General features: G+C 36.2%; 1 protein-coding gene across 1 annotated transcript in view; it reads left to right on the top strand.

Moving 5' to 3' along the window:
* The first annotated feature begins 359 nt into the window (after positions 1–359).
* tfr1a (transferrin receptor 1a) overlaps positions 360–19,983 on the top strand; it is a 36,270-nt gene continuing 16,646 nt past the window's right edge. The window contains exons 1-8 of the mRNA XM_022678668.2: positions 360–475; positions 14,377–14,418; positions 14,541–14,775; positions 16,118–16,304; positions 17,480–17,702; positions 18,947–19,069; positions 19,176–19,271; positions 19,372–19,511. Coding sequence (XP_022534389.2) covers positions 14,380–14,418; positions 14,541–14,775; positions 16,118–16,304; positions 17,480–17,702; positions 18,947–19,069; positions 19,176–19,271; positions 19,372–19,511 — 1,043 coding nt within the window. The 5' untranslated portion in view covers positions 360–475; positions 14,377–14,379. The remainder of the gene's footprint in view (positions 476–14,376; positions 14,419–14,540; positions 14,776–16,117; positions 16,305–17,479; positions 17,703–18,946; positions 19,070–19,175; positions 19,272–19,371; positions 19,512–19,983) is intronic.

Genomic DNA, 19,983 nt, shown 5'->3' with positions numbered 1-19,983 from the left:
AATCCATATTTATCAAAAACATTATAATGATGGAACGGGCACTCATCAGGACCCAGAAAAAAAGAGCAAGAGTTTCCTCTGTTGTGCAGGATAAGTTCATCAAAGTTAACAGCTTTAGAAACTGCAAGTTAACAGCTCCCCAGACAAGAGCACCTAAATGCTAAATGCTAAGTATTTTGGTTTGTTTAAAGTTTAAGTTACTACATGTTTCCTTATACAGTGTTCCTTCATAGTCTGCATGACTTTGTATTGTGCATTTTAGTGCATCCTGTCTAATGCATGGGGTTCTGCAGCTTTAAAGTCACGTGAATGGTGTGGTGGGCGTGGCTTCTTGAAAGATCTCTCTCTGGCTCGCTTTCTGTGCTGGGCTCTCATTCGCTGAGAAGTTATTTGAAGTTGAAGTGACCCGAGGAGGTGCGTTGGGGAGCACGAGCAGCACTAGGAAGGACTGAGAGCGCGTGCAGGGCACTGTAGGGTAAGTACTGAAACTTGTAGCATGTGTATGTATGGGGTTTGTAGCTCGTGCTGCAGTGTTACATGCTTTATTGCAGTAGTGTGAGGGTCCCAGTACTGTTAGCGTCTTTCAGAGAGTGGGGGTTGATTGTATGCAGCCCTTTTTGACCCCTAAACCGGTATAGTGGCCATGCTGCGCTGGGTATGTGGGTATATAGGTGGGTATAGGTGCCAGTGCAGTGCATGGCATGCAACGAGCACGTGCTCTTGACCTTCAGAGGCAGCAGCTGTGCAGAGCATTGCAGGGGGTCAGTGCTGCTGGTACATCTATTTATTTATTTATTTATTTATTTATTTATTATTTATTTTTTGTATCAGTAAAGCTGTTTGGTTCTGGTCCAGTGGTTCTGAATGAAAAACCTGAAGGAAACATAAAAAAAAAAACTCATTTTTTTATATTAGATTTTTTTTGTATTTATATTTGTAGTTTATTTTTCAAAAACCCTTATTCCTGTTGTATTTAGTTTTTATGATTTTATTATTGTAAATCATCTTTATCTTTATTTTGTAAATAATTTATTTATTGGACATATTTATTAGAATTGTTAAACTATCTGTATATTATTATTATTATTATTATTATTATTATTATTATTATTATTATTATTATTATTATTGTGGTCAATATTTAGGTTTGGCTATGGTTGAAAGTTTTTTTTTTAGGCCTCTTTATTTATTTGTTTGTTTTTTAAATTTATTTCAGCCCTAAATCTTATTTTTATTTATTTAAATAAAAATATATAGTCAATAATAAGTTGTGTGGACTAATAATTGTATTGTTAGGGTAATTCATTTTAGTATTTTATCTTATTTGTCATCTCATTAAATATCATTCAATCATATTTAATGTTTTTAAACAATTTATTTGAATTTAATAGTTCTTTTGTCTAAATGGTAAATTAAATGCTATTGTTATTTTTTATCTTCTTTTTTTTTACAGATTTTCTGATTTATTTAAAATGTTATTTAAATCGTATGTTTGCTAATATTTTATAATAATTACGTAATTCAATATTGCGTTCAATTAAAACATGAAAAAAATAATTTCAAATTATTTTAAGTAACTTTTAGTAAATTTTAGTAAACCTAAGATTAGAGTAAAAGTTTTAAAAGGGGATTCTATTCTATATGTATGTTTGTTTATATATAATTTCGTATCATAATTCTTTGCTATGTTATAGATGAGTCAATCCAGAATAAGTAATGGCTGTAGTGTATTTTTGCTCTTGCTGTTGGTCACCTGCTGGCTGGTCACTGTGTCTGGAAATGACTCTCTGAATCATTTCTGCATTATTTTAGAGTTTTTGTTCCATTGGTTAGAATTAAAGGCCTGTCCTGAAGCTCTCTGTAGATTAAAACTATAATTTATAGCTGTGATTTTCTGTATTTGGCTGAGTAGAGCTGTATCTTTCTCTGTCCTTGACCTTCTTACTGTCCTTCACCCACTTCTACTGTAGATCTACACTCTCTCTAAAGCTCCTGATTAAAAAGTGAACAGTCATAACTGCAGTTATGGGCAGAGGTGGGTTTTTATTTAAATTCTGAAGAAATAAAGGCTGTTGATTGGTCAGCAGGTTTAATTCTGTATATTCAGCAGTTAGTATATTAAAACATTCATTATTAGAAGTGGGTATCTCAGAACATCTCACAATACTTTTTCAATGATAGCGACGTATATATACATGATAATGATATACATATATATATATATATTTCACATCATACACACACATACATAATAATATAATATAATATAATATAATATAATAAAATATAGTATTATGTATGTGTGTGTGTGATGTGAAAAAATATTTGCCCCTACAGATTTTTTGGGAATTTTGCATTTTTGTCATAATGAGATTTTTTTGATTATCAAAAAAACTTTAATATCAGACAAAGATAACCTGAGGAAATATTAGAAGCACTTTTTAAATAATAATTTTATTTATTACTCAAGTTGTCTAATATGAAAGTTTGTTTGATAATCTGAAAAAAATGTAAGCATTAAAAAAAGCAAAAACAAAAAATCTGTAATACTATATTTTTTTTCTCTCTGTATGTCTCATGTAATTACATTTGTGTGTACTATAAGTATATTTACAGAAAACATATTATTTTAAACAAAATCAATGTCTTAAGTTATAGTTTATTAAACAGACCAACGTTTACAGATTTTGTTTTGTGAATGTAATAATATTTTTTTTTCTCTTATTAGTAAATTATTAACTATTTTATTAGTATATTCTTAGATATATTTTAAAGTAATTGATTTTGGTCATATGTCTCCAAAAATATTGTTTTTCAGAATTATATATTCTGAAAAATTGTGATTTTATTTTAGAGCCATATCGCCCACCACTAATATGTACTATATATGTGGACACACGTGTGTTTAATAAACAGTGAAATGTATTCTCCTGAAAATCACAAATTTACCACTTATAATTTTTTTATTAATACTTAACTTAATGATATACTAAATGTTTAGGTGAAACTGGAATATTACAATAAAATATCAATTTTATTAAATTTCATTTTATTAAATGTATTGCATTTGTACCTCTTTATAAATACTGTAGGATATATTAATAATGTCATGCAAAAATGTAATAGATTTTTTTGCTTTTTGCTAAAAATTTACATCTAATATTTGTCCTTAAGTTGAGTAAAAATATCATGAATAATAAACCAATAGAAACGCTCCATCTCCAAACTGACTTAATAATAAAATAAAATATTTTTTTACAATAACTTCCATAGAAACAGGTTTAAAAGTCCATGAATGTCTTCAAACAGCAGTAAAATATTACGTTTTAATACATTTTAATAAGTAAGTGAATTATTTTAGGCACATTTGCAGAACTGCATTATGGGTACAATGTTAAGTGTTGCTGAACTCCTGCCCTTTATTAGGCCGCTCTTCTCTATAATAAGACACTATTGTAGCGTGACCTACAGAGCTATAAATAAAGCCTCCTGTCTGTACTGTACTGATCACTCACTACTACAGTGATCTCAGATCTGCGGAGCGCTGTGATTGGTCAGTTTTTAACTTTAGTTGAGGGTCAATAATGTGGATTTTTAACAGGCCAGTGTTAAAGTTTGGAGGAAGTGTGGAGGTGTGTAGTGATTATCTAATCTGAAGCTACATGAAGTTTGGAGGTGTGTAGTGGTGATTTTACCACTTTTTAATAACAGACAAATTGTAATTAATTGTAATTGTGAATACAGTTATTGTGTATATTCAGGTAAACATAAATATTCCTTCATTTAATGCATTTAAACTATATATTTTTGAATTTATATATATTTTTTATATTTCATTTTCTCCCAATTTAGCTAGTTTCACTAGTGTACCAACACAACACAATGAGGGTAAAGAGTCAGACTCCGCCTCTTTTTGAACGAGTAGCATCACAGCGCTAAAGATGTTTCGATACATCAGCTCACAGACGCAGCCATGTGCTGATCCGCATCACCTTAGGAGTGATGAGGGGGAAAAGCGGCAACTACTATACCCACCCAGAAAGAGAGAGCAAGGCCAGTTGTGCTTTTTCGGAGCTCCAGCAGCTGATGGCAAGCTGCATGACCTGGATTCGAACCAGCGATCTCCCGATCATAGTGGCAGCGCATTTAAACTGAATGCATTTTTTTAAAAGTAAAAATAATGCGGCCCGACAGGCTTCACATCACCGACCCATGACTCTCACATGATCGGCTATAGCAGAGCTGATGACGGGGGTCTAGTCTAATCCCCTTTATTCTTTCTTCAAAAAAGAGAAAAAAAAAACGTAAAAATTGAGAACAGCCGAATCTATACGAAGATTTAAAGATACAGAAGAAAAACCTGCAGATGAAACCCGACAGCATTCCTGCTGTATGATAACAGATATATCTTTAAATATGTAACCATTAACTCAGGGTGAACTCGAGTTAACTCGAGTTTCTGAGAGGGAATTATTTCAGACTGGCATGTTTCTCACATTCTGCAGCGGATTTGGGTCGTAGTCCTTGTGAATGGGCTGTTAAATGCTCTGGAAGATTCTGGAAGGAGAACAAGGATCACACACAGACTGAGCGGCACTGTTTAATCACTCTGCACTGATTAAAATGTTATAACTAGAAAATGCATTGACAATTCATTGCTGGGGTTGATTTTACTTAAAAATGATGAGTTTCTTTGATTTTACCAAATTGAAAAGCTCTGGAATATAATCAAGAGGAAGATGGATGATCACAAACCATCAAACCACCAAACTGAACTGCTTGAATTTTTACACCAGGAGTAAAGCAGCATAAAGTTATCCAAAAGCAATGTGTAAGACTGGTGGAGGAGAAGATGATGCCAAGATGCATTAAAACTGTGATTTAAAAATCAGAGTTATTCCACCAAATATTGATTTCTGGACTCTTCAAACAGAAACATATAAATATGAATCTTTTTTGTTATTCCAGCCATTTCTCATTTTCTGCAAATAAATGCTCTAAATTACAGTATTTCTATTCGAAATTTGGGAGAAATGTTGTCTGTAGTTTATAGAATAAAACAACAATATTCATTTTACTCAAACATAAACCTATAAATAGCAAAATCAGAGAAACTGATTCAGAAACTGAAGTCCTCTCTTCATTTTTTTTTTGCATCTTGGAATGTATTCCTCCACCAGTCTTACACACTGCTTTTGGATAACTTTGTTACACCTGGTGCAAAAAAAAAAAAAAAGCCAGCTATCGGCTAATACTGTGATATAATTCTGATATCATCAATGTTGTGCATACCTATATCCCTGCATAATCCCAGTTTTACACTTTATATTAGAGGTGTGCCATAGGGGTGGGCAATATTATATCGTATACAATATATCGTGACACAGAAATATCATGATATTAAAAATCCATATCGTGATAATAGGGCTGTTCTGTCTTAAAAGTAGTCTATTATTTACTGTGAAGCTTTAGGTGTATTTATTGTATAATTGTTTTAGTTTGCAGTTTATATACATGCACTAAATATTCTGCAATATTATTTGCTGCATTATATTATTTTATGCTGTATTATTTATTTTGCCACATTATGATTATTCTGTTATACTATTATACTATATTCCTGAAATTAATGAATTATTTTAGTTTTCCTATATCGCCAAGTATATCGTTATCACAAAAATACCTTGAAATATTGTGATATTATTTTAGAGCCATAACGCCCACCCCTAGTGTGCCATATCATATCATATACGCAATAATACCGCCAACATTTCTGAATATCGTGAACGATATTATACCCTGAAATATTGTATCGACATATCACCCACCCCTAATTATCACATCAGAGTACTATTTATTTATTTTTTTTACTGTTTTTAGCAAAAGATAAATTCACACTGTTCTCATTTCCCATTATATATCTACTAGAGATAAATTATATCTGTCCAGTATCATTTATTTTACTTTAATCCTGGATATATGAAGATTGGAGTACATTATTAATATTATTAGTATCATGAAATTCTGGATCATTGACTTTGGTTACAAATCTGATAACATTCTTGTATTTTTATTATATCGTATGCAGGAATAAAATGTAATATTCATTTTGTTGCAGTAGTGTGTTCTTTAAATATTTTTTTTTAATTCAGTGTTTTGTCATATCAGCATGAAATATTGTGATATTATTTTAGGGCCATATCGCCTTCCCCTACTTTATATAATGTTTTATTTCATCATAATTATCTGATATATGCTTGTAAATTATTATCACATCTATAATTAAGTAATTCTACCACATTGTTGGACTCAATCACCCACTCTGCTAACTGGCCTATCTGGCCGGTACACGCTAGGCTATACGTGCTAACTGGATCAGATCATTGGGACCCTTTGTAAAGAATGTGCTGGTTTTCTCTCTCAGGCTTGAGTTTAGAGTAGGGGGTTAAATGTCAGGCCCGTGGCGCGTGAGGCTGGGTTTGATCTGATTGTATCCGAGCCCACTGTGCTCTTTCCTGGTAGGGTGTAACCAAAAGTGCACTTCTCATATCTCTAGCACGCACACGCTTCTGAAGACTGCACGACCAGATACCACCAGCAGCAGCGTCCTCCAGCACATGGGGACGAATGAGCTTTAAGGGAGGGTTGAGTTAAAATTAAAACGTATTCATTGATGTTGGAGCTTAGATCAGGTCCAAAAAATCCAAAACCCGACCCAAAAACTGTCATTATGAGCCCGAGCCTGATTTAAACCTGACATTTGTTTTTTGTAAGTCGTAGGGGTGGGCGATATGGCCCTAAAAAAATAAAATCGCCATATTTCATGGTATTTTTGCGATAACGATTATCTTGGCAATATGACAATATGATATGGCACATCCCTAACTGAGATATTAAAAAAATACACTAATTTTTTCAGATTCGTAACAGAAGTCAATGATCCAGAATTTCATGATACTAATAATATTAGTAATGTACTCAAATTATCTCCATATATCAAGGATTAAAGTAAAATAAATGATCCAGGACTGATATAATCTATAGTCTCTAGTAGATATATAATGGGAAATGAGAACAGTGTGAATTTTTCTTTTTTCAAAAAATAGCAACAAAAAAAACCCCGTTAAAATTAAGAATTAAATAAATAAATAAAAGCATTTAGGTGCTTTTATCTGGAGAGCTGTTAACTTGTAGTAACTCTTGCTCTTCCTTTCCTGGGGTGGTCCTGATGAGTGCCAGTTTTCATTATTATGTTGCACTTGAGGATACTTTCAAAGTTCTCAAAGTTCTTAAAGTAATTTTTCTTTCTACTTAGTTTTTGGAGGAGTTTTTGCCATAATCTGGATTCGAACATTACTCAAATATTCACTATTCACTGTATACCTGTAACTCTACCTCTTCACTACTTTACTTTAACTGATGCTCTCAAACACTTTATTAAAAGGCAAGAAATTCAAGTAATTAACTCTTGATGAGTTCAGCACAGCTGTTAACTGAAAGCCTGAATTCCAGGTGACTCTACCTCATAAAGCTGACTGAGAAAATCCAACAGAGATGCAGAACTGTCTCTATTTAAGCAAGAGGTGCTACTTTGAAGAATGTAAAATATTATGTATTGTTTAACACTTTATTTGTACTAAATAATTCTCCATCTAATCATTTTGGGATGGGTTATGGTGAGTTATAGGTGGAAAATTGGGGTTTTGCCAAAATTTCGCCATTGCTAACCTTGTGTCAGATGTTTAGTAGCAGCTGTGGGCTGTTGTATATTATATTGTTTGAACTCTAAAGCTATTGAAATGATGTCAGTGATGTCAGTGATGTTGGATCTCCAGGTTACCCTATGGATGTACCTGTGGAGCACCTGGCTATCTGCTATGTTAGTTCAGTTGGCTCTTATGAAGTCATAAATTCATATCACAAGACTATAACAGACAAGACTCAAGCCTTAAATAAAGCACAAGTGCATTAATTAGCATCTGGGGAGCTGATAATGTGCACTAACTCTTGCTCTTCCTTACCTGGAGGGGTCCTGATGAGTGCCAGTTCCATCATTATCATGTTTTTGATGGTCTTTGTGGTGACTGCACTTGAGAACTTACTTTTGAGGGTTTTTAAAAACATTTTAAGACTGTTTGAATGAGCGAAATGGAAGCGGTTCAGAGTGATGTTAATTAACATTGCAACACTGAAGAAGCATAGACCTATTGTTTTCTTTTTCTGGTCTTTATTTGTTCTTAAAGTGTTTTTTCTTTACTTAGTTGAGTAGTTCTTGCTTCTAGATTAGAACATTACTCAAATAGAGCTCTATCCAATACTTTGGGATGAGTTATGGTGAGTTATAGGTGGAAAATTGGGGTTTTGACAACATTTTGCCCTCACCAACCTTGTGTCAGATGTTTAATAGCAGCTGTGGGCTGTTGTATATTATACTGTTTGAACTCTAAAGCTATTGAAATGATGTCAGTGATGTCAGTAATGTTGGATCTCCAGGTTACCCTATGGATGAACCTGTGGAGCACTTTGCCGACTGCTATATTAGTTCAGTTGGCTCTTGCCAAGTCATAAATACATATTACAAGGCTATAATAGACAAGACACAAGCCTTGAATGCAGCACAAATGCATTAATAGGATGTTTCACATTGACGTGTGTAATTGTCAGTCTGAACAGGTGTTGTGTTGTGTGTGTTTCTGTGGCTGATCCTCGGTCAGATTGTGTCGGGATCTGATAGTGGGCTCCGTCATGTGTCCAAAATGGACAGTGTGCCTTAGGGGTGGGCGATACAGCCCTAAAATAATATCACGATATTTCATGGTATTTTCGCGAGAAAGATACACTTGGCGATATGACAAAACACTTTTTTTTTTTATTATTTAAAAAATACACTATACACTGCAAGAAAATAAAAAGAATATTTTATTATTAGATAAAATATAATACTGCACACCCCTAAGTGAGATATTAAAAAATACAAGATTTTTATCAGATTTGTAACAGAAGTCAATGATCCAGATTGTCATGATACTAATAATAATGCACTCCATATATCTCCATATATCCAGGATTAAAGTTAAATAAATGATACAGGACAGATATAATCTATAGTCTCTAGTAGATATATAATGGGAAATGGGATGGGTGGTACGGCACGATATTTAAAAATTGTGACGATATTATCGTGTACGATACGATATTGCACACCCCTAGTGCCTTTATAATCCGGTGCTCCTTATGTATGAATTCTAGTGAAGTACAGAGTTATACAGGAGTTTCTTTAGAACTAGCACTAAGCGCTGCTAACCGTGGGTTGCGCTAATGCTAACATCCATTAAATACTGTAAATCTAAGCTTACTGTAAATAAAGAAAGCGCTTTACTCACCTGAATAAACAGTTTTCAGGAGAGAAATCTGTGTAGATTAACATCCAGCATAGATTAACATCCACCTCCCCACTGTTTCTTACTAAAATGCACCTTTTTTTAATGTATGAAATTAAAATATTACACTTCTTTTCACTGACTAAAGAAAGCTGGAGCATCTGTGACCAAGACAGCAAGTCTTTGTGATGCATCAAGAGCCACGGTATCCAGGGTAACGTCAGCATACCACCAAGAAGGACCAACCACATCCAACAGGATTAACTGTGGACGCTGTAAGAGGAAGCTGTCTGAAAGGGATGTTCGGGTGCTAACCCGGATTGTATCCAAAAAACATAAAACCACGACTGATCAAATCACGGCAGAATTCAATGTGCACCTCAACTCTCCTGTTTCCACCAGAACTGTCCGTCACCACAATCAATTATTGTGCTCTAAAACCAGGTGTTTCAGGCTAAATCGTGTTCTCCCAAAGGAAATGACCGCTTGTCTGTCGCTCTGTCGGTGTGAACAGAGGGTTAGACACCCTGTCGTCTGATCTCCACATTAACATATCCTCCAGCCAAGTGCACGCAAAGGTCAGAGGAAGGTCGGCAGCTCACCAGTGTCTACGTGACTGCAGTAGTGTTACAATAACAAACACCTGCAGTCAGTCGAGTGCACTGTCTGAGGGGGAGCTATACCTCTATAACATGGTGTAGATGTTTGGGTTTAGATGTTTTTAACTGAACTGCACTGTCTGAAGGAGTTATACTGCTATAACATGGTGTAGATGTTTGTTTTTAGATTTTTTTAAACTCTTATTGCCTGGATAAGAGCAGTATATATAACATGTTTTAGATGTTTTCTTAGTCTAAAGCCTTGTCTGAAGGGGTTATATTTCTATAACATGGTTTAGACACTTTCAGAGGGGGTTATATCCCTATAACTTGGTTTAGATGTTTATTTATTTATTTATTTTTTTAACTTGAATGCCCTGTCTGACATGTTTTAGATGTTTTCTTACTTTTATTCCCTGTCTGAGGGGGGTATACCTCTGTAACATGGTTTTAGTTGTTTTCTTATTCTAATACCTTGTCTAATGGGGTAATACCTCTATAACATGGATTAGATGTTTGGTTTTATTTATTTTTTTAACTCCAATGCCGTGTCTGATGGTGTTCTTACTCTATAACATGTCTTTAGATGGTTTTATCTAAAACGCCCTGCCTGCGGGAGGTTTTACCTCTATAACATGGTTTAGATGTTTGGTTTTAGATGTTTTTAAACTCTAATACCCTGACCGAGGGGGTTATACCTCTATAACATGGTGTAGATGTTTGTTTTTTTCATGCTTTTTAATTCAGATCCCTTTTGTGAAGGCGTTATACCTCTATAACATGGTTTGGTTTTAGATGTTTTTAAACTCTAATACCCTGACAGAGGGAATTATACCTCTATAACATGGTTTAGATGTTTGGTTTTAGATGTTTTTAAACTCTAATACCCTGACAGAGGGGGTTATACCTCTATAACATGGTTTAGATGTTTTTTAACTCCAGTGACCTGTATGAGGGGGTTAAACCTCTATAACATGGTTTAGATGTTTTTATACTCTAATACCCTGGCTGAGGGGGTTATACCTCTATAACATGGTTTAGATGTTTTTTAACTCCAATGACCTGACCGAGGGGGTTAAATCTCTATAACATGGTTTAGACGTTTAGTTTTAGATCTTTTCTTACTCTAATACCCTGTCTGAAGGGGTTACACCATTATAACATGGTTTAGATGTTTGGTTTTAGATATTTTCTTACTCTAATACCCTTTTTGAAGAGGTTACACCACTATAACATGTTTAGATGTTTGGTTTTAGATGTTTTCTTACTCTAAAACCCTGTCTGAAGGGGTTACACCACTATAGCATGGTTTAGATTTTGGTTTTAGATGTTTTCTTACTCTAATACCTGGTCTGAGGGGGTTAAACCTCTATATCATTGTTTAGATTTGATATTGTTTGGTTCTGATTGTCAGCAGTCTGTACTGTAGACAGGTTCAGTCAGTGAGAGTAACAGTAAGACAAGCGGTAACCCGTATAAACTCCTAATCTGTGCGTGAGATCCTGAAACGACGTGACGCTGGATTTTACACGTACACAAACAGCAGTTGGACGGGGTCCAGCGTGCAGCGGAAAGGGGTTTCCTCCTTCCAGAACATTTGTAGTGTGGAGATCTGATGCTGCTGGAGTTAATAGACCAGACCTGTCACAATAAAAACTCTCCAAACCATCACTGATCATCAGTAAATTTTACATTTCATTAGTAAATCAGGGGATTAGAGTCTGGAGGAAGAGTGGAGAGACACACAGTTCAAACTGCTCGAGGTCTAGTGTGAAGTTTCCACCAATCAGTGATGGTTTGGAGAGACATGCTGATCATCTGCTGCTGTTGATCCACTGTGTTTTATTATCAAGTCTAAAGTCAGTGCAGTTTTGTTTTCCCACAAAATCTTACAGCACTTCATATCTTACAGCTTCCCTCTGCTACTGACAACTTTTATGGAGATGTAGATTTCATTTTCCAGCAGGACTTGGCACAATGCCCACACTGCCACCAATAGCACCAATTGGTCTAATATTATATAATATTCTAATTTTCTGAGACACATTTTTTTTTTTTTTTTCATTGTCTGTAAGCCATAATCATAATCAACAATAAAAGAAATAAACTTTTAAAATGGATCACTCTGTGTGTTTAATGCATCCATATAATATACGAGTTTCACATTTTAAACTGAATTAATTACTGAATTAAATTACTTTTCAATGATGTTCTAATTATAATTATTAAACATCTACATTGCAGGCTAGAAAAAAAAAGAAGTGCATCTAAAAAAAATAGAATATCATTGAAAAGTAACTTTATTCTTTTAGCGATTCAGTTCAAAATGTGAAACTTATATAGATGTATAGGATTTATTTATTTTATTGTTGATCATTATTATGGCTTACAGTCAATAAAACCCTGAAAAAAACAGTGTCTCGGAAAATGAGAATATTTTATAAGACAAATACGGGTACTTTTGGCAGTGTGCCAAGTCCTGCTGGAAAATGAAATCCGCATCTCCATAAAAATCGTCAGCTGTGGGAAGCATTAAAACTATTAACCATGTAATGCCAAATGGTACAGTAATATAGTTTATTGCTATTACTTCTGGGACAGTATATTATAATATATATATATATATATATATATATATATATATGACAATAAAGCCCTATAATAGAGGCAGTGCTGTGTTTTCTGAACCCGTGTTTCTTTCACTGATCTGAAAGGTGGATGAACTTTGATTCCTCTGCAGTGCAGGGGGGAGGTTTTGAGGTTGCTGATGAGGCTCTGCAGTGGAAGATGATCTCTCTGTGTTCTTCAGAGTAAAGATGGTGGTGATGGTGGTAGAGCAGGTCTGATTTCCAGCTGTACGTTGAGCGGGACTCTATTTTAGGAAGCCACTTCAGTTTCATTGGGGAAGGAAGGATGGCTACTGTGAGTAAAAGCTCTATGTTTAGAGCAGCGGCAGATGTTAGTGAAGGACGAGTGACGGAAAGAATGGGTGGTATCTTGTCACTGTTCTGTATGTTTTATTGTACATATATATATATATATAATTGCTGTCACATAAACTGTGTATAGTAAAAAAAAAGGTATCTAAATGAACGAGAGACAGTTGAAACACGTGTTCATGTCTCTAATTGATACATATGTACATTGCATGGCTAGAAAAAGGAAGTGAACCCTCGAATTGACCTAGATACTAGTTAATTTAAAGAAATTAGAATATCATTAAAAAGTTACTTTATTTCAGTAAATCAGTTAAAAATGAGAAACTCATATATTATATAGATGTATTAAACACAGAGTGATCTATTTTAAGCGTTTGTATTTTATTGTTGATGATTATGACTTACAGTCAGTGAAAACCCAATTGGTACTTTTGGCAGTGTGGGCAGTGTGAAGCCAAGTCCTGCTGGAAAATGAAATCTGCATCTCCATATAAGTTGTCTTTTAGCAGAGGGAAGCATGAAGTGCTTTCGGTTCGTTTAAGTTTTTTTTTTCTTTTTCTAAAATACATTTTAAACCTCAATTTCAAATTCTGTCTGTGTTCTCTACATTGCACAAATCACAGGCCCCTACATTCCTTGTGATTGTCTACTGTGGACAAAATTATTGGGACACCTGCTCACTTATTTTTTTTATATGAATCAAGGTGATGAATAAAAGATATTTAAAAGAGTTTATCCTGCTTTTGTTGGAGTAACGGTCTCTACTGTCCATTAAAGCATTTGCATCTTTGCAGCATTTAGAGGGTTGCTGTGAGAATTTGATTGCATTTATTGGTTGGGGAGGGGGCGGATGTGAGGCTGCTGCTGCTGCTGCTGAAAAATCCTTAAGTTAGAGAAATTACTGCAGCTCGACTTTGAATAAATGTTTCTTATATATATATATATATATACAAATAATTTTATTTAAGATACTTATTTCTGGTCTCCGAGTAGGCCAGCAGACTAAGGTGCTGCCACCACTATTATCGGAAAATTGCTGGTTCGAATCCCAGTTATGCAGCTTGCCATTAAAAGCAGCTGGAGCCCTGAGAGAGCACGATTACCCTTGCTCTCTCTGGGTGGGTACAGTAGAGTAGATGGTGCTCTTTCTCCTCATCACTCCTAGGGTGATGTGGATCAGCACGAGGCTGCGTCTGTGAGCTGATGTATCGGAACCGAGTCGCCGCGCTTTCCTCCGAGTGCGCTGTGATGATACTCGCCAGTTCAAAAAGAGGCGGAGTCTGACTTGACATGTATCGGAGGAGGCATGTGCTAGTCTTTATTCTCCTTGTGTTAGAGTATCACTAGTGATAGGGGGGGTCCTAATAAGTAGGTTGGGTTGTTAATTGGGGATAAAAAGGAACAAAAAGTAGAAATAAATTATTAAAAAACGAGTTTTTTTATGCTTTTCTGTTTCAGAAGATGGCGATGGACCAAGCAAGGACGACAATATCAAAAATAGTAAGTAATATCTGCTGATAAATGAATGAAAATACTATGTTTTTACTTCTAGAACCAGCACTAGACCCGTCCTCTCATCTGGTCGTTTTTCTAAACCTGCCGATTGTTTTGTTTCTTCTCAGTTTAATGGGGAACCTCGTTCCTATACGCGCTTCAACCTCACCCAGAACATGGAGGGGGACAACAGCCAGGTGGAGATGAAGCTGTCCTCCGATATGGACGAGGAGGTGGGGGGGAACGGCGTCGGGGAGCACATGAACCACCACCCGCGCCCGGCCTACACCAGCAAACCCAACCAGCGCTCCCCCAGGAGCATCTGCTTCATGGGCATCGGCATTCTCCTGCTCTTCATCATCGGTAAGAGAAGAGATGCTCTTAAAAGTGATTTTAAGGGGGTTTGAAGATGGGTTTGGATCAGTATTATAATCCATGTCCCAGACCTGCATTAAACTTACATGAAGCCAAAAGTCATGGGACAGCACCTTGATTTAGTTTTATTCTTAGTCCTTTGACTAAAATGTAAAATACTTTTGGCCACATTTTAGTCATTTAAAAATGAGATAAATTACAGCAATTTGACTTTAAATAAACTAATCATTGAGAAAGAAAGGCAGAATAATTTGTACTGAAAACAATTTGCTTGAATATTTTGGGTTGCCAGATGTTTTGCTATCTAAAGTGTATATTGTGCCTCTTTAATGGACACTGCAAAATCTATGGCTAACAACTAGATTAAATATATGTAAATTGAGATGTGTATGCTTGTTTTAGGTGAAAAAATCTAATCTAAAGCTAATGGGGTACACACATTTTTTGTTAGTATAATTTTTTCAAATAAACAATTGCAAACTCTTAAAAACAAGTGAATTAAGACTTAAATATAGCAAAATTGACTAATGTGACTAATCTTAAATTTAAGCAAAATTTTTACTAAGATGTATAATTTAGTTATTAATAACTTTTGGTCTAGTTTTAGTTCAATAAAAAAATATATATGTATATATATATAAGTGTTTATTTTTTTATATATAGCGTTAGCGTTGTTGTTAGTGGCTAATGCTGCTGCTCCTAGCCTTAGTGCTGGAGAAACTTCACTATAAACTCGCTGTACTTCAGCAAAGTGGCTTTACTGCTTCTTAAAACCTGACTGGAAAAATGTATACATAAGGAGCACCGGATTATAAGATGCTCTGTCGATTTTTGGTAAAATTAAAGGATTTTAAGTGTGTTTTATAGTCCGAAAAATAAGTTCTATAATTTCTCCGTTTGTCAGTATGACATGTCTGACAAGAAAAGTGTAATACATTTCATCATAGTTCTTGTTTTATGATTATTATTATTTTTGATTTAGTTCTTATTTTGAAATTAACACTTTAAACCTGTATAATTTAACGTACCACGATCCACACTGCAGTGTGCGCACAGAGGATACATCATGGAAGGCACTAATTATCTTATTAGTAGCAAAAAATTGTCCAAAATACTGTAGTGAAGAAAGTTAGTAGTGCAAACAAACATTAGTGCAAAAAATACAAGGTGTACTTTTCCTGTCATTATGACAGCAAAGACATACACTTACTAAACCAAGCTGTTGATTGCTCACCTATAGATCCCTAAACTAAGGAACTGAGACTGTAGACTGTAGTTGTAATTTTGTCACATATGTTTAGTAATATTATAATATATATGTTTGTTTCAGGATACCTGGTCGGCTACCTCTCCCACCGGCGGACAGACCGAGCAGCTCCGAGCTGTGCAGAAGCTCTGTCCTCCGACGACAGCGACGGATCAGCTCCCATACAAACGGTTCCCTCTCTCGACTGGAAAGACATCACAGCCTTATTTAAAGATAAACTCAGCACAGCCAACATCGAGAGCAGCCTCAGGTACATATAACAGCTCTCCGAGTAATAAAATCATAAATAGTGATTAAATGTGATTGGCCTTGCTCTCTCTCTGGGTGGGTACAGTAGATGGCGCTCTTTCCCCTCATCACTCCTAGGGTGATGATGATCAGCGCAAGGCTGCGTCTGTGAGCTGATGTATCAGAACTTGACAATGCTGCATCAGCAGCAGTTCAAAAAGAGGCGGAGTCTGACTTCACATGTATCAGAGTCTTCACCCTCCTGGTGCTGTGGCATCACTAGTGATAGGAAAAATCCTTATGAGTGGGCTGGGTGATTGGCCTTGTAGTTTGGGGAGAAAAATAAAATATACATTTAAAATTTAAATTAGGCAAATGACGGACAGTGGGAAAAACATGCATATGTGTCTTTTATATTATGTAGTGTATATAATGATATATAGAAACTTCTGGTTTCAACTGGTGATTTTATTTAGTGCAAAATAAAAGAATAACTGGTTAAATTTTCCAGTTTAATCTCACGTGTTTCCTTATAAACATTGACACTACCTCTATTAACATTTATTGTGTAAATAGTGTGTTAACTCTCTCTCTTTTTGTGTGTGTGTCTCTCTCTCTCTATATCTGTCTCTCTCTCTCTGTATCTGTGTCTCTCTCTCTCTCTGTATCTGTGTCTCTCTCTCTCTCTCTCTCTCTCTCTTTGTATCGCTCTCTCTCCAACTCTCTCTATATATATCTCTCGCGCTCTCCATCTCTCTTGCTCACACTCTCGCTCTGTCTTTGTCTCTCTCTCTCTCCCTCTCTCTCGCTCTTGCTTTTTCTCTGTCTCTCTCTCTCCCTCTCTCTCGCTTTTTCTCTGTCTCTCCCTCTCCCTCTCTCTCTCCCTCGCTCTCGCTTTTCTCCGTCTCTGTCTCTCTCTCCCTCTCTCTCGCTTTTCCCCGTCTCTGTCTCTCTCTCCCTCTCTCTCGCTTTTTCTCTGTCTCTCTCTCGCTCACTCTCTCTCCCTCTCTCTCTCTCGCTCTCGGTTTTTCTCGGTCTCTCTCTTCCTCTCTCTCGCTCTCGCTTTTTCTCTGTCTCTCTCTCTCAATCTCTCTCTCGTGCTCTCGCTCTGTCTTTGTCTCTCTCTCTTCATCTCCATACCTCCTCCTCTCTCCATCCCTCTCTCTCTCTCTCTCTCTCTCTCTCTCTCTTTCTCAGTGAGTTCTCCATCGCTGATCATCAGGCCGGCTCTGCAGGAGACGAGGCTCTTGCGAATAAGCTGATGAGGAAATTCAGGGATTATAATATGAACCCCTGGACTGATGAGCACTTCGTCAGAGTCCAGGATCCTCCGTCCAGCGGCTCCAACAAAATCACTTTCCGTGATCAGTCTTTCTCTGAGTCCGGCTTCTTATCTTACAGCGGAACTGGATCAGTACAGGTTCGTATTTAAAGCAGCAGTTTTTTTTTATTATTTATTTTATAAAATTATTCTTTTTCCCCATTACATCAAATAAAGTGGAGCAGTCAGAGGTGTCTGAAGCTGGCTTCTTCTGTTTTGTAGCTACTGGAGTCTAGCAATACCTTAGCAACCACCTGGATTACTTAGCAACTGCGTGGCAGCCAAACACCTAGCAACCATTTAGTAACAATTTAGCAATTACTTTAGATATGATCAAAATGTTCTAGCAACCACTTAGCAACACCTAAGCAACCACCTACAATTGTAGTTGATCAGTGTCTGAAGCTGGCTTCTTTTATTTTGTAGCTACTGGAGACTAGCAATACCTTAGCAGCCATTTCAAATATGTTAGCAACTCCCTAGCAACCACTTAGCAACACCTAAGCAACCACTTGGAATATCTAAGCAACTGCCTAGCAACAGATCAACTATAAATGTAGTTGATCAGTCAGAGGTGTCTGAAGTTTTGTAGCTACTGGAGAATAGCAATACCTTAGCAGCCACTTTAAATAGGTTAGCAACTGCCTAGCAACCATTTAGCAACACCATACCAACCACCTGAAATACTTTGCCAAGGAGTTGCTAGGCAGTTGCCAACACCTAAAAACCACTTAGTAACACTTTAGCAATTACTTAAGATATTATAGAATCTGCCTAGCAACCACCTGGAATACCTTAGCAACTGCCTAGGAACACATCAGCTACAAATGTAGTGGATCAGTTAGAGGTGTATAAAGCTGGCTTCTTTTGTTTTGCAATTACTGGAGACTATCAATACCTTAACTGCCACTTTAAATAGGTTAGCAACTCCCTAGCAACCACTTAGCAACTCCTAAGCAACCACATGGAATACCTTAGCAACTGCCTAGCAACATAAAAGCTACAAGTCTAGTTGATCAGTCAGAGGTGTCTGAAGCTGGCTTCTTTTGTTTTGTAGCTACTGGAGTCTAGCAATAGTTTGGCAGCCACTTAAAATATGATAGAAAAATCCTAGCAACCACTTAGCAACACCTAAGCAACCACCTGGAATACCTTAGCCACTGCCTAGGAACTGATCAGCCACAAGTGTAGTTGATTAGTCAGAGGTGTCTGAGGCTGGCTTCTTTTGTTTTGTAGTTACTGGAGACTAGCAATCTTAGCAGCCACTTTAAATAGGTTAGCAACTCCCTAGCAACCACTTAGCAACACCTAAGCAACCACATGGATTTGATTTAATTTCACAGGGGACGCTTTTGTACGCATATTATGGACAAATGGATGACTTGAGGCGCCTGCAAGATCTTACCATCGACTTTAACGGGAAAGTCCTTTTGGTCAGAGCTGGAAAAATCAGTTTTGCTGAAAAGGTCGGTACAGTTTTAATGTTAAGCATTTTATTTGGGTTTAAATCAATAAAATTAGGTTTTATCTCATTATTCTTTTGATCTTTGTTTTTTTTTCCTTTCATTTCAGGTGGCTAACGCAGCTGCTGTGAATGCGAGTGCTGTGCTGATCTACCCGGATCCTGCAGATTACTCCATCGGGGAAGGAACTGATCTGTATGGACATGTGAGTATTGGGACATGTGCATCATTTGAGTATTAATTTATTTAATTGATTAATACTTCAGATGTCTTATAGATTCAGTTTCTGGTCTCTCTTTGTTCAGGTTCATCTGGGCTGTGGAGATCCCTACACTCCAGGATTTCCATCCTTCAATAACACTCAGTTTCCTCCAGCCCAGTCCTCAGGCCTGCCCACCATCCCCGCCCAGACCATCCGGCCCAGTACAGCTGCAGCTATCATGGGGTAATTATATTAATTTATTAACATTATACATTTCTTCTGCTGCCACTGATCCAGATCTTCGTTAATATTCAATTTATTTAATTTATATAATTTATTACTTTTGCTTAGAAAAGCCAAATCAATATTCTTCACAATCTTCTTCTTCTTCTGTTTACTTATTATCATCAATATAAAACAAAATATAAAACGTTTCCCTTAGCAACTCCCGGAAATACCTTAGCTACTGCCTAGCAACACCTTGGCAACCACCTTGCAACCACTTATCAGTCACCTTAGCAATTACTTTAGATATGATAGAAACTGCCTAGCAACACCTATGCAACCACCTGGAATACTTTACTAACCACTGTAGATATGTTAGCAACTGCCTATAGCAACCATTTAACAACACCCTAACAACAACACCTAAGCAACCACCTGGTATACCTTAGCAACTGCTTAGCAATAATTTAGCAACCACCTGGAATACCTA

Source organism: Astyanax mexicanus, chromosome 4 (genome assembly GCF_023375975.1).
Source record: "Astyanax mexicanus isolate ESR-SI-001 chromosome 4, AstMex3_surface, whole genome shotgun sequence".
Taxonomy (NCBI): domain Eukaryota; kingdom Metazoa; phylum Chordata; class Actinopteri; order Characiformes; family Acestrorhamphidae; genus Astyanax; species Astyanax mexicanus.
Note: the sequence above shows the minus strand (reverse complement) of the source record. Positions and strands in the feature narration are given on the sequence as shown.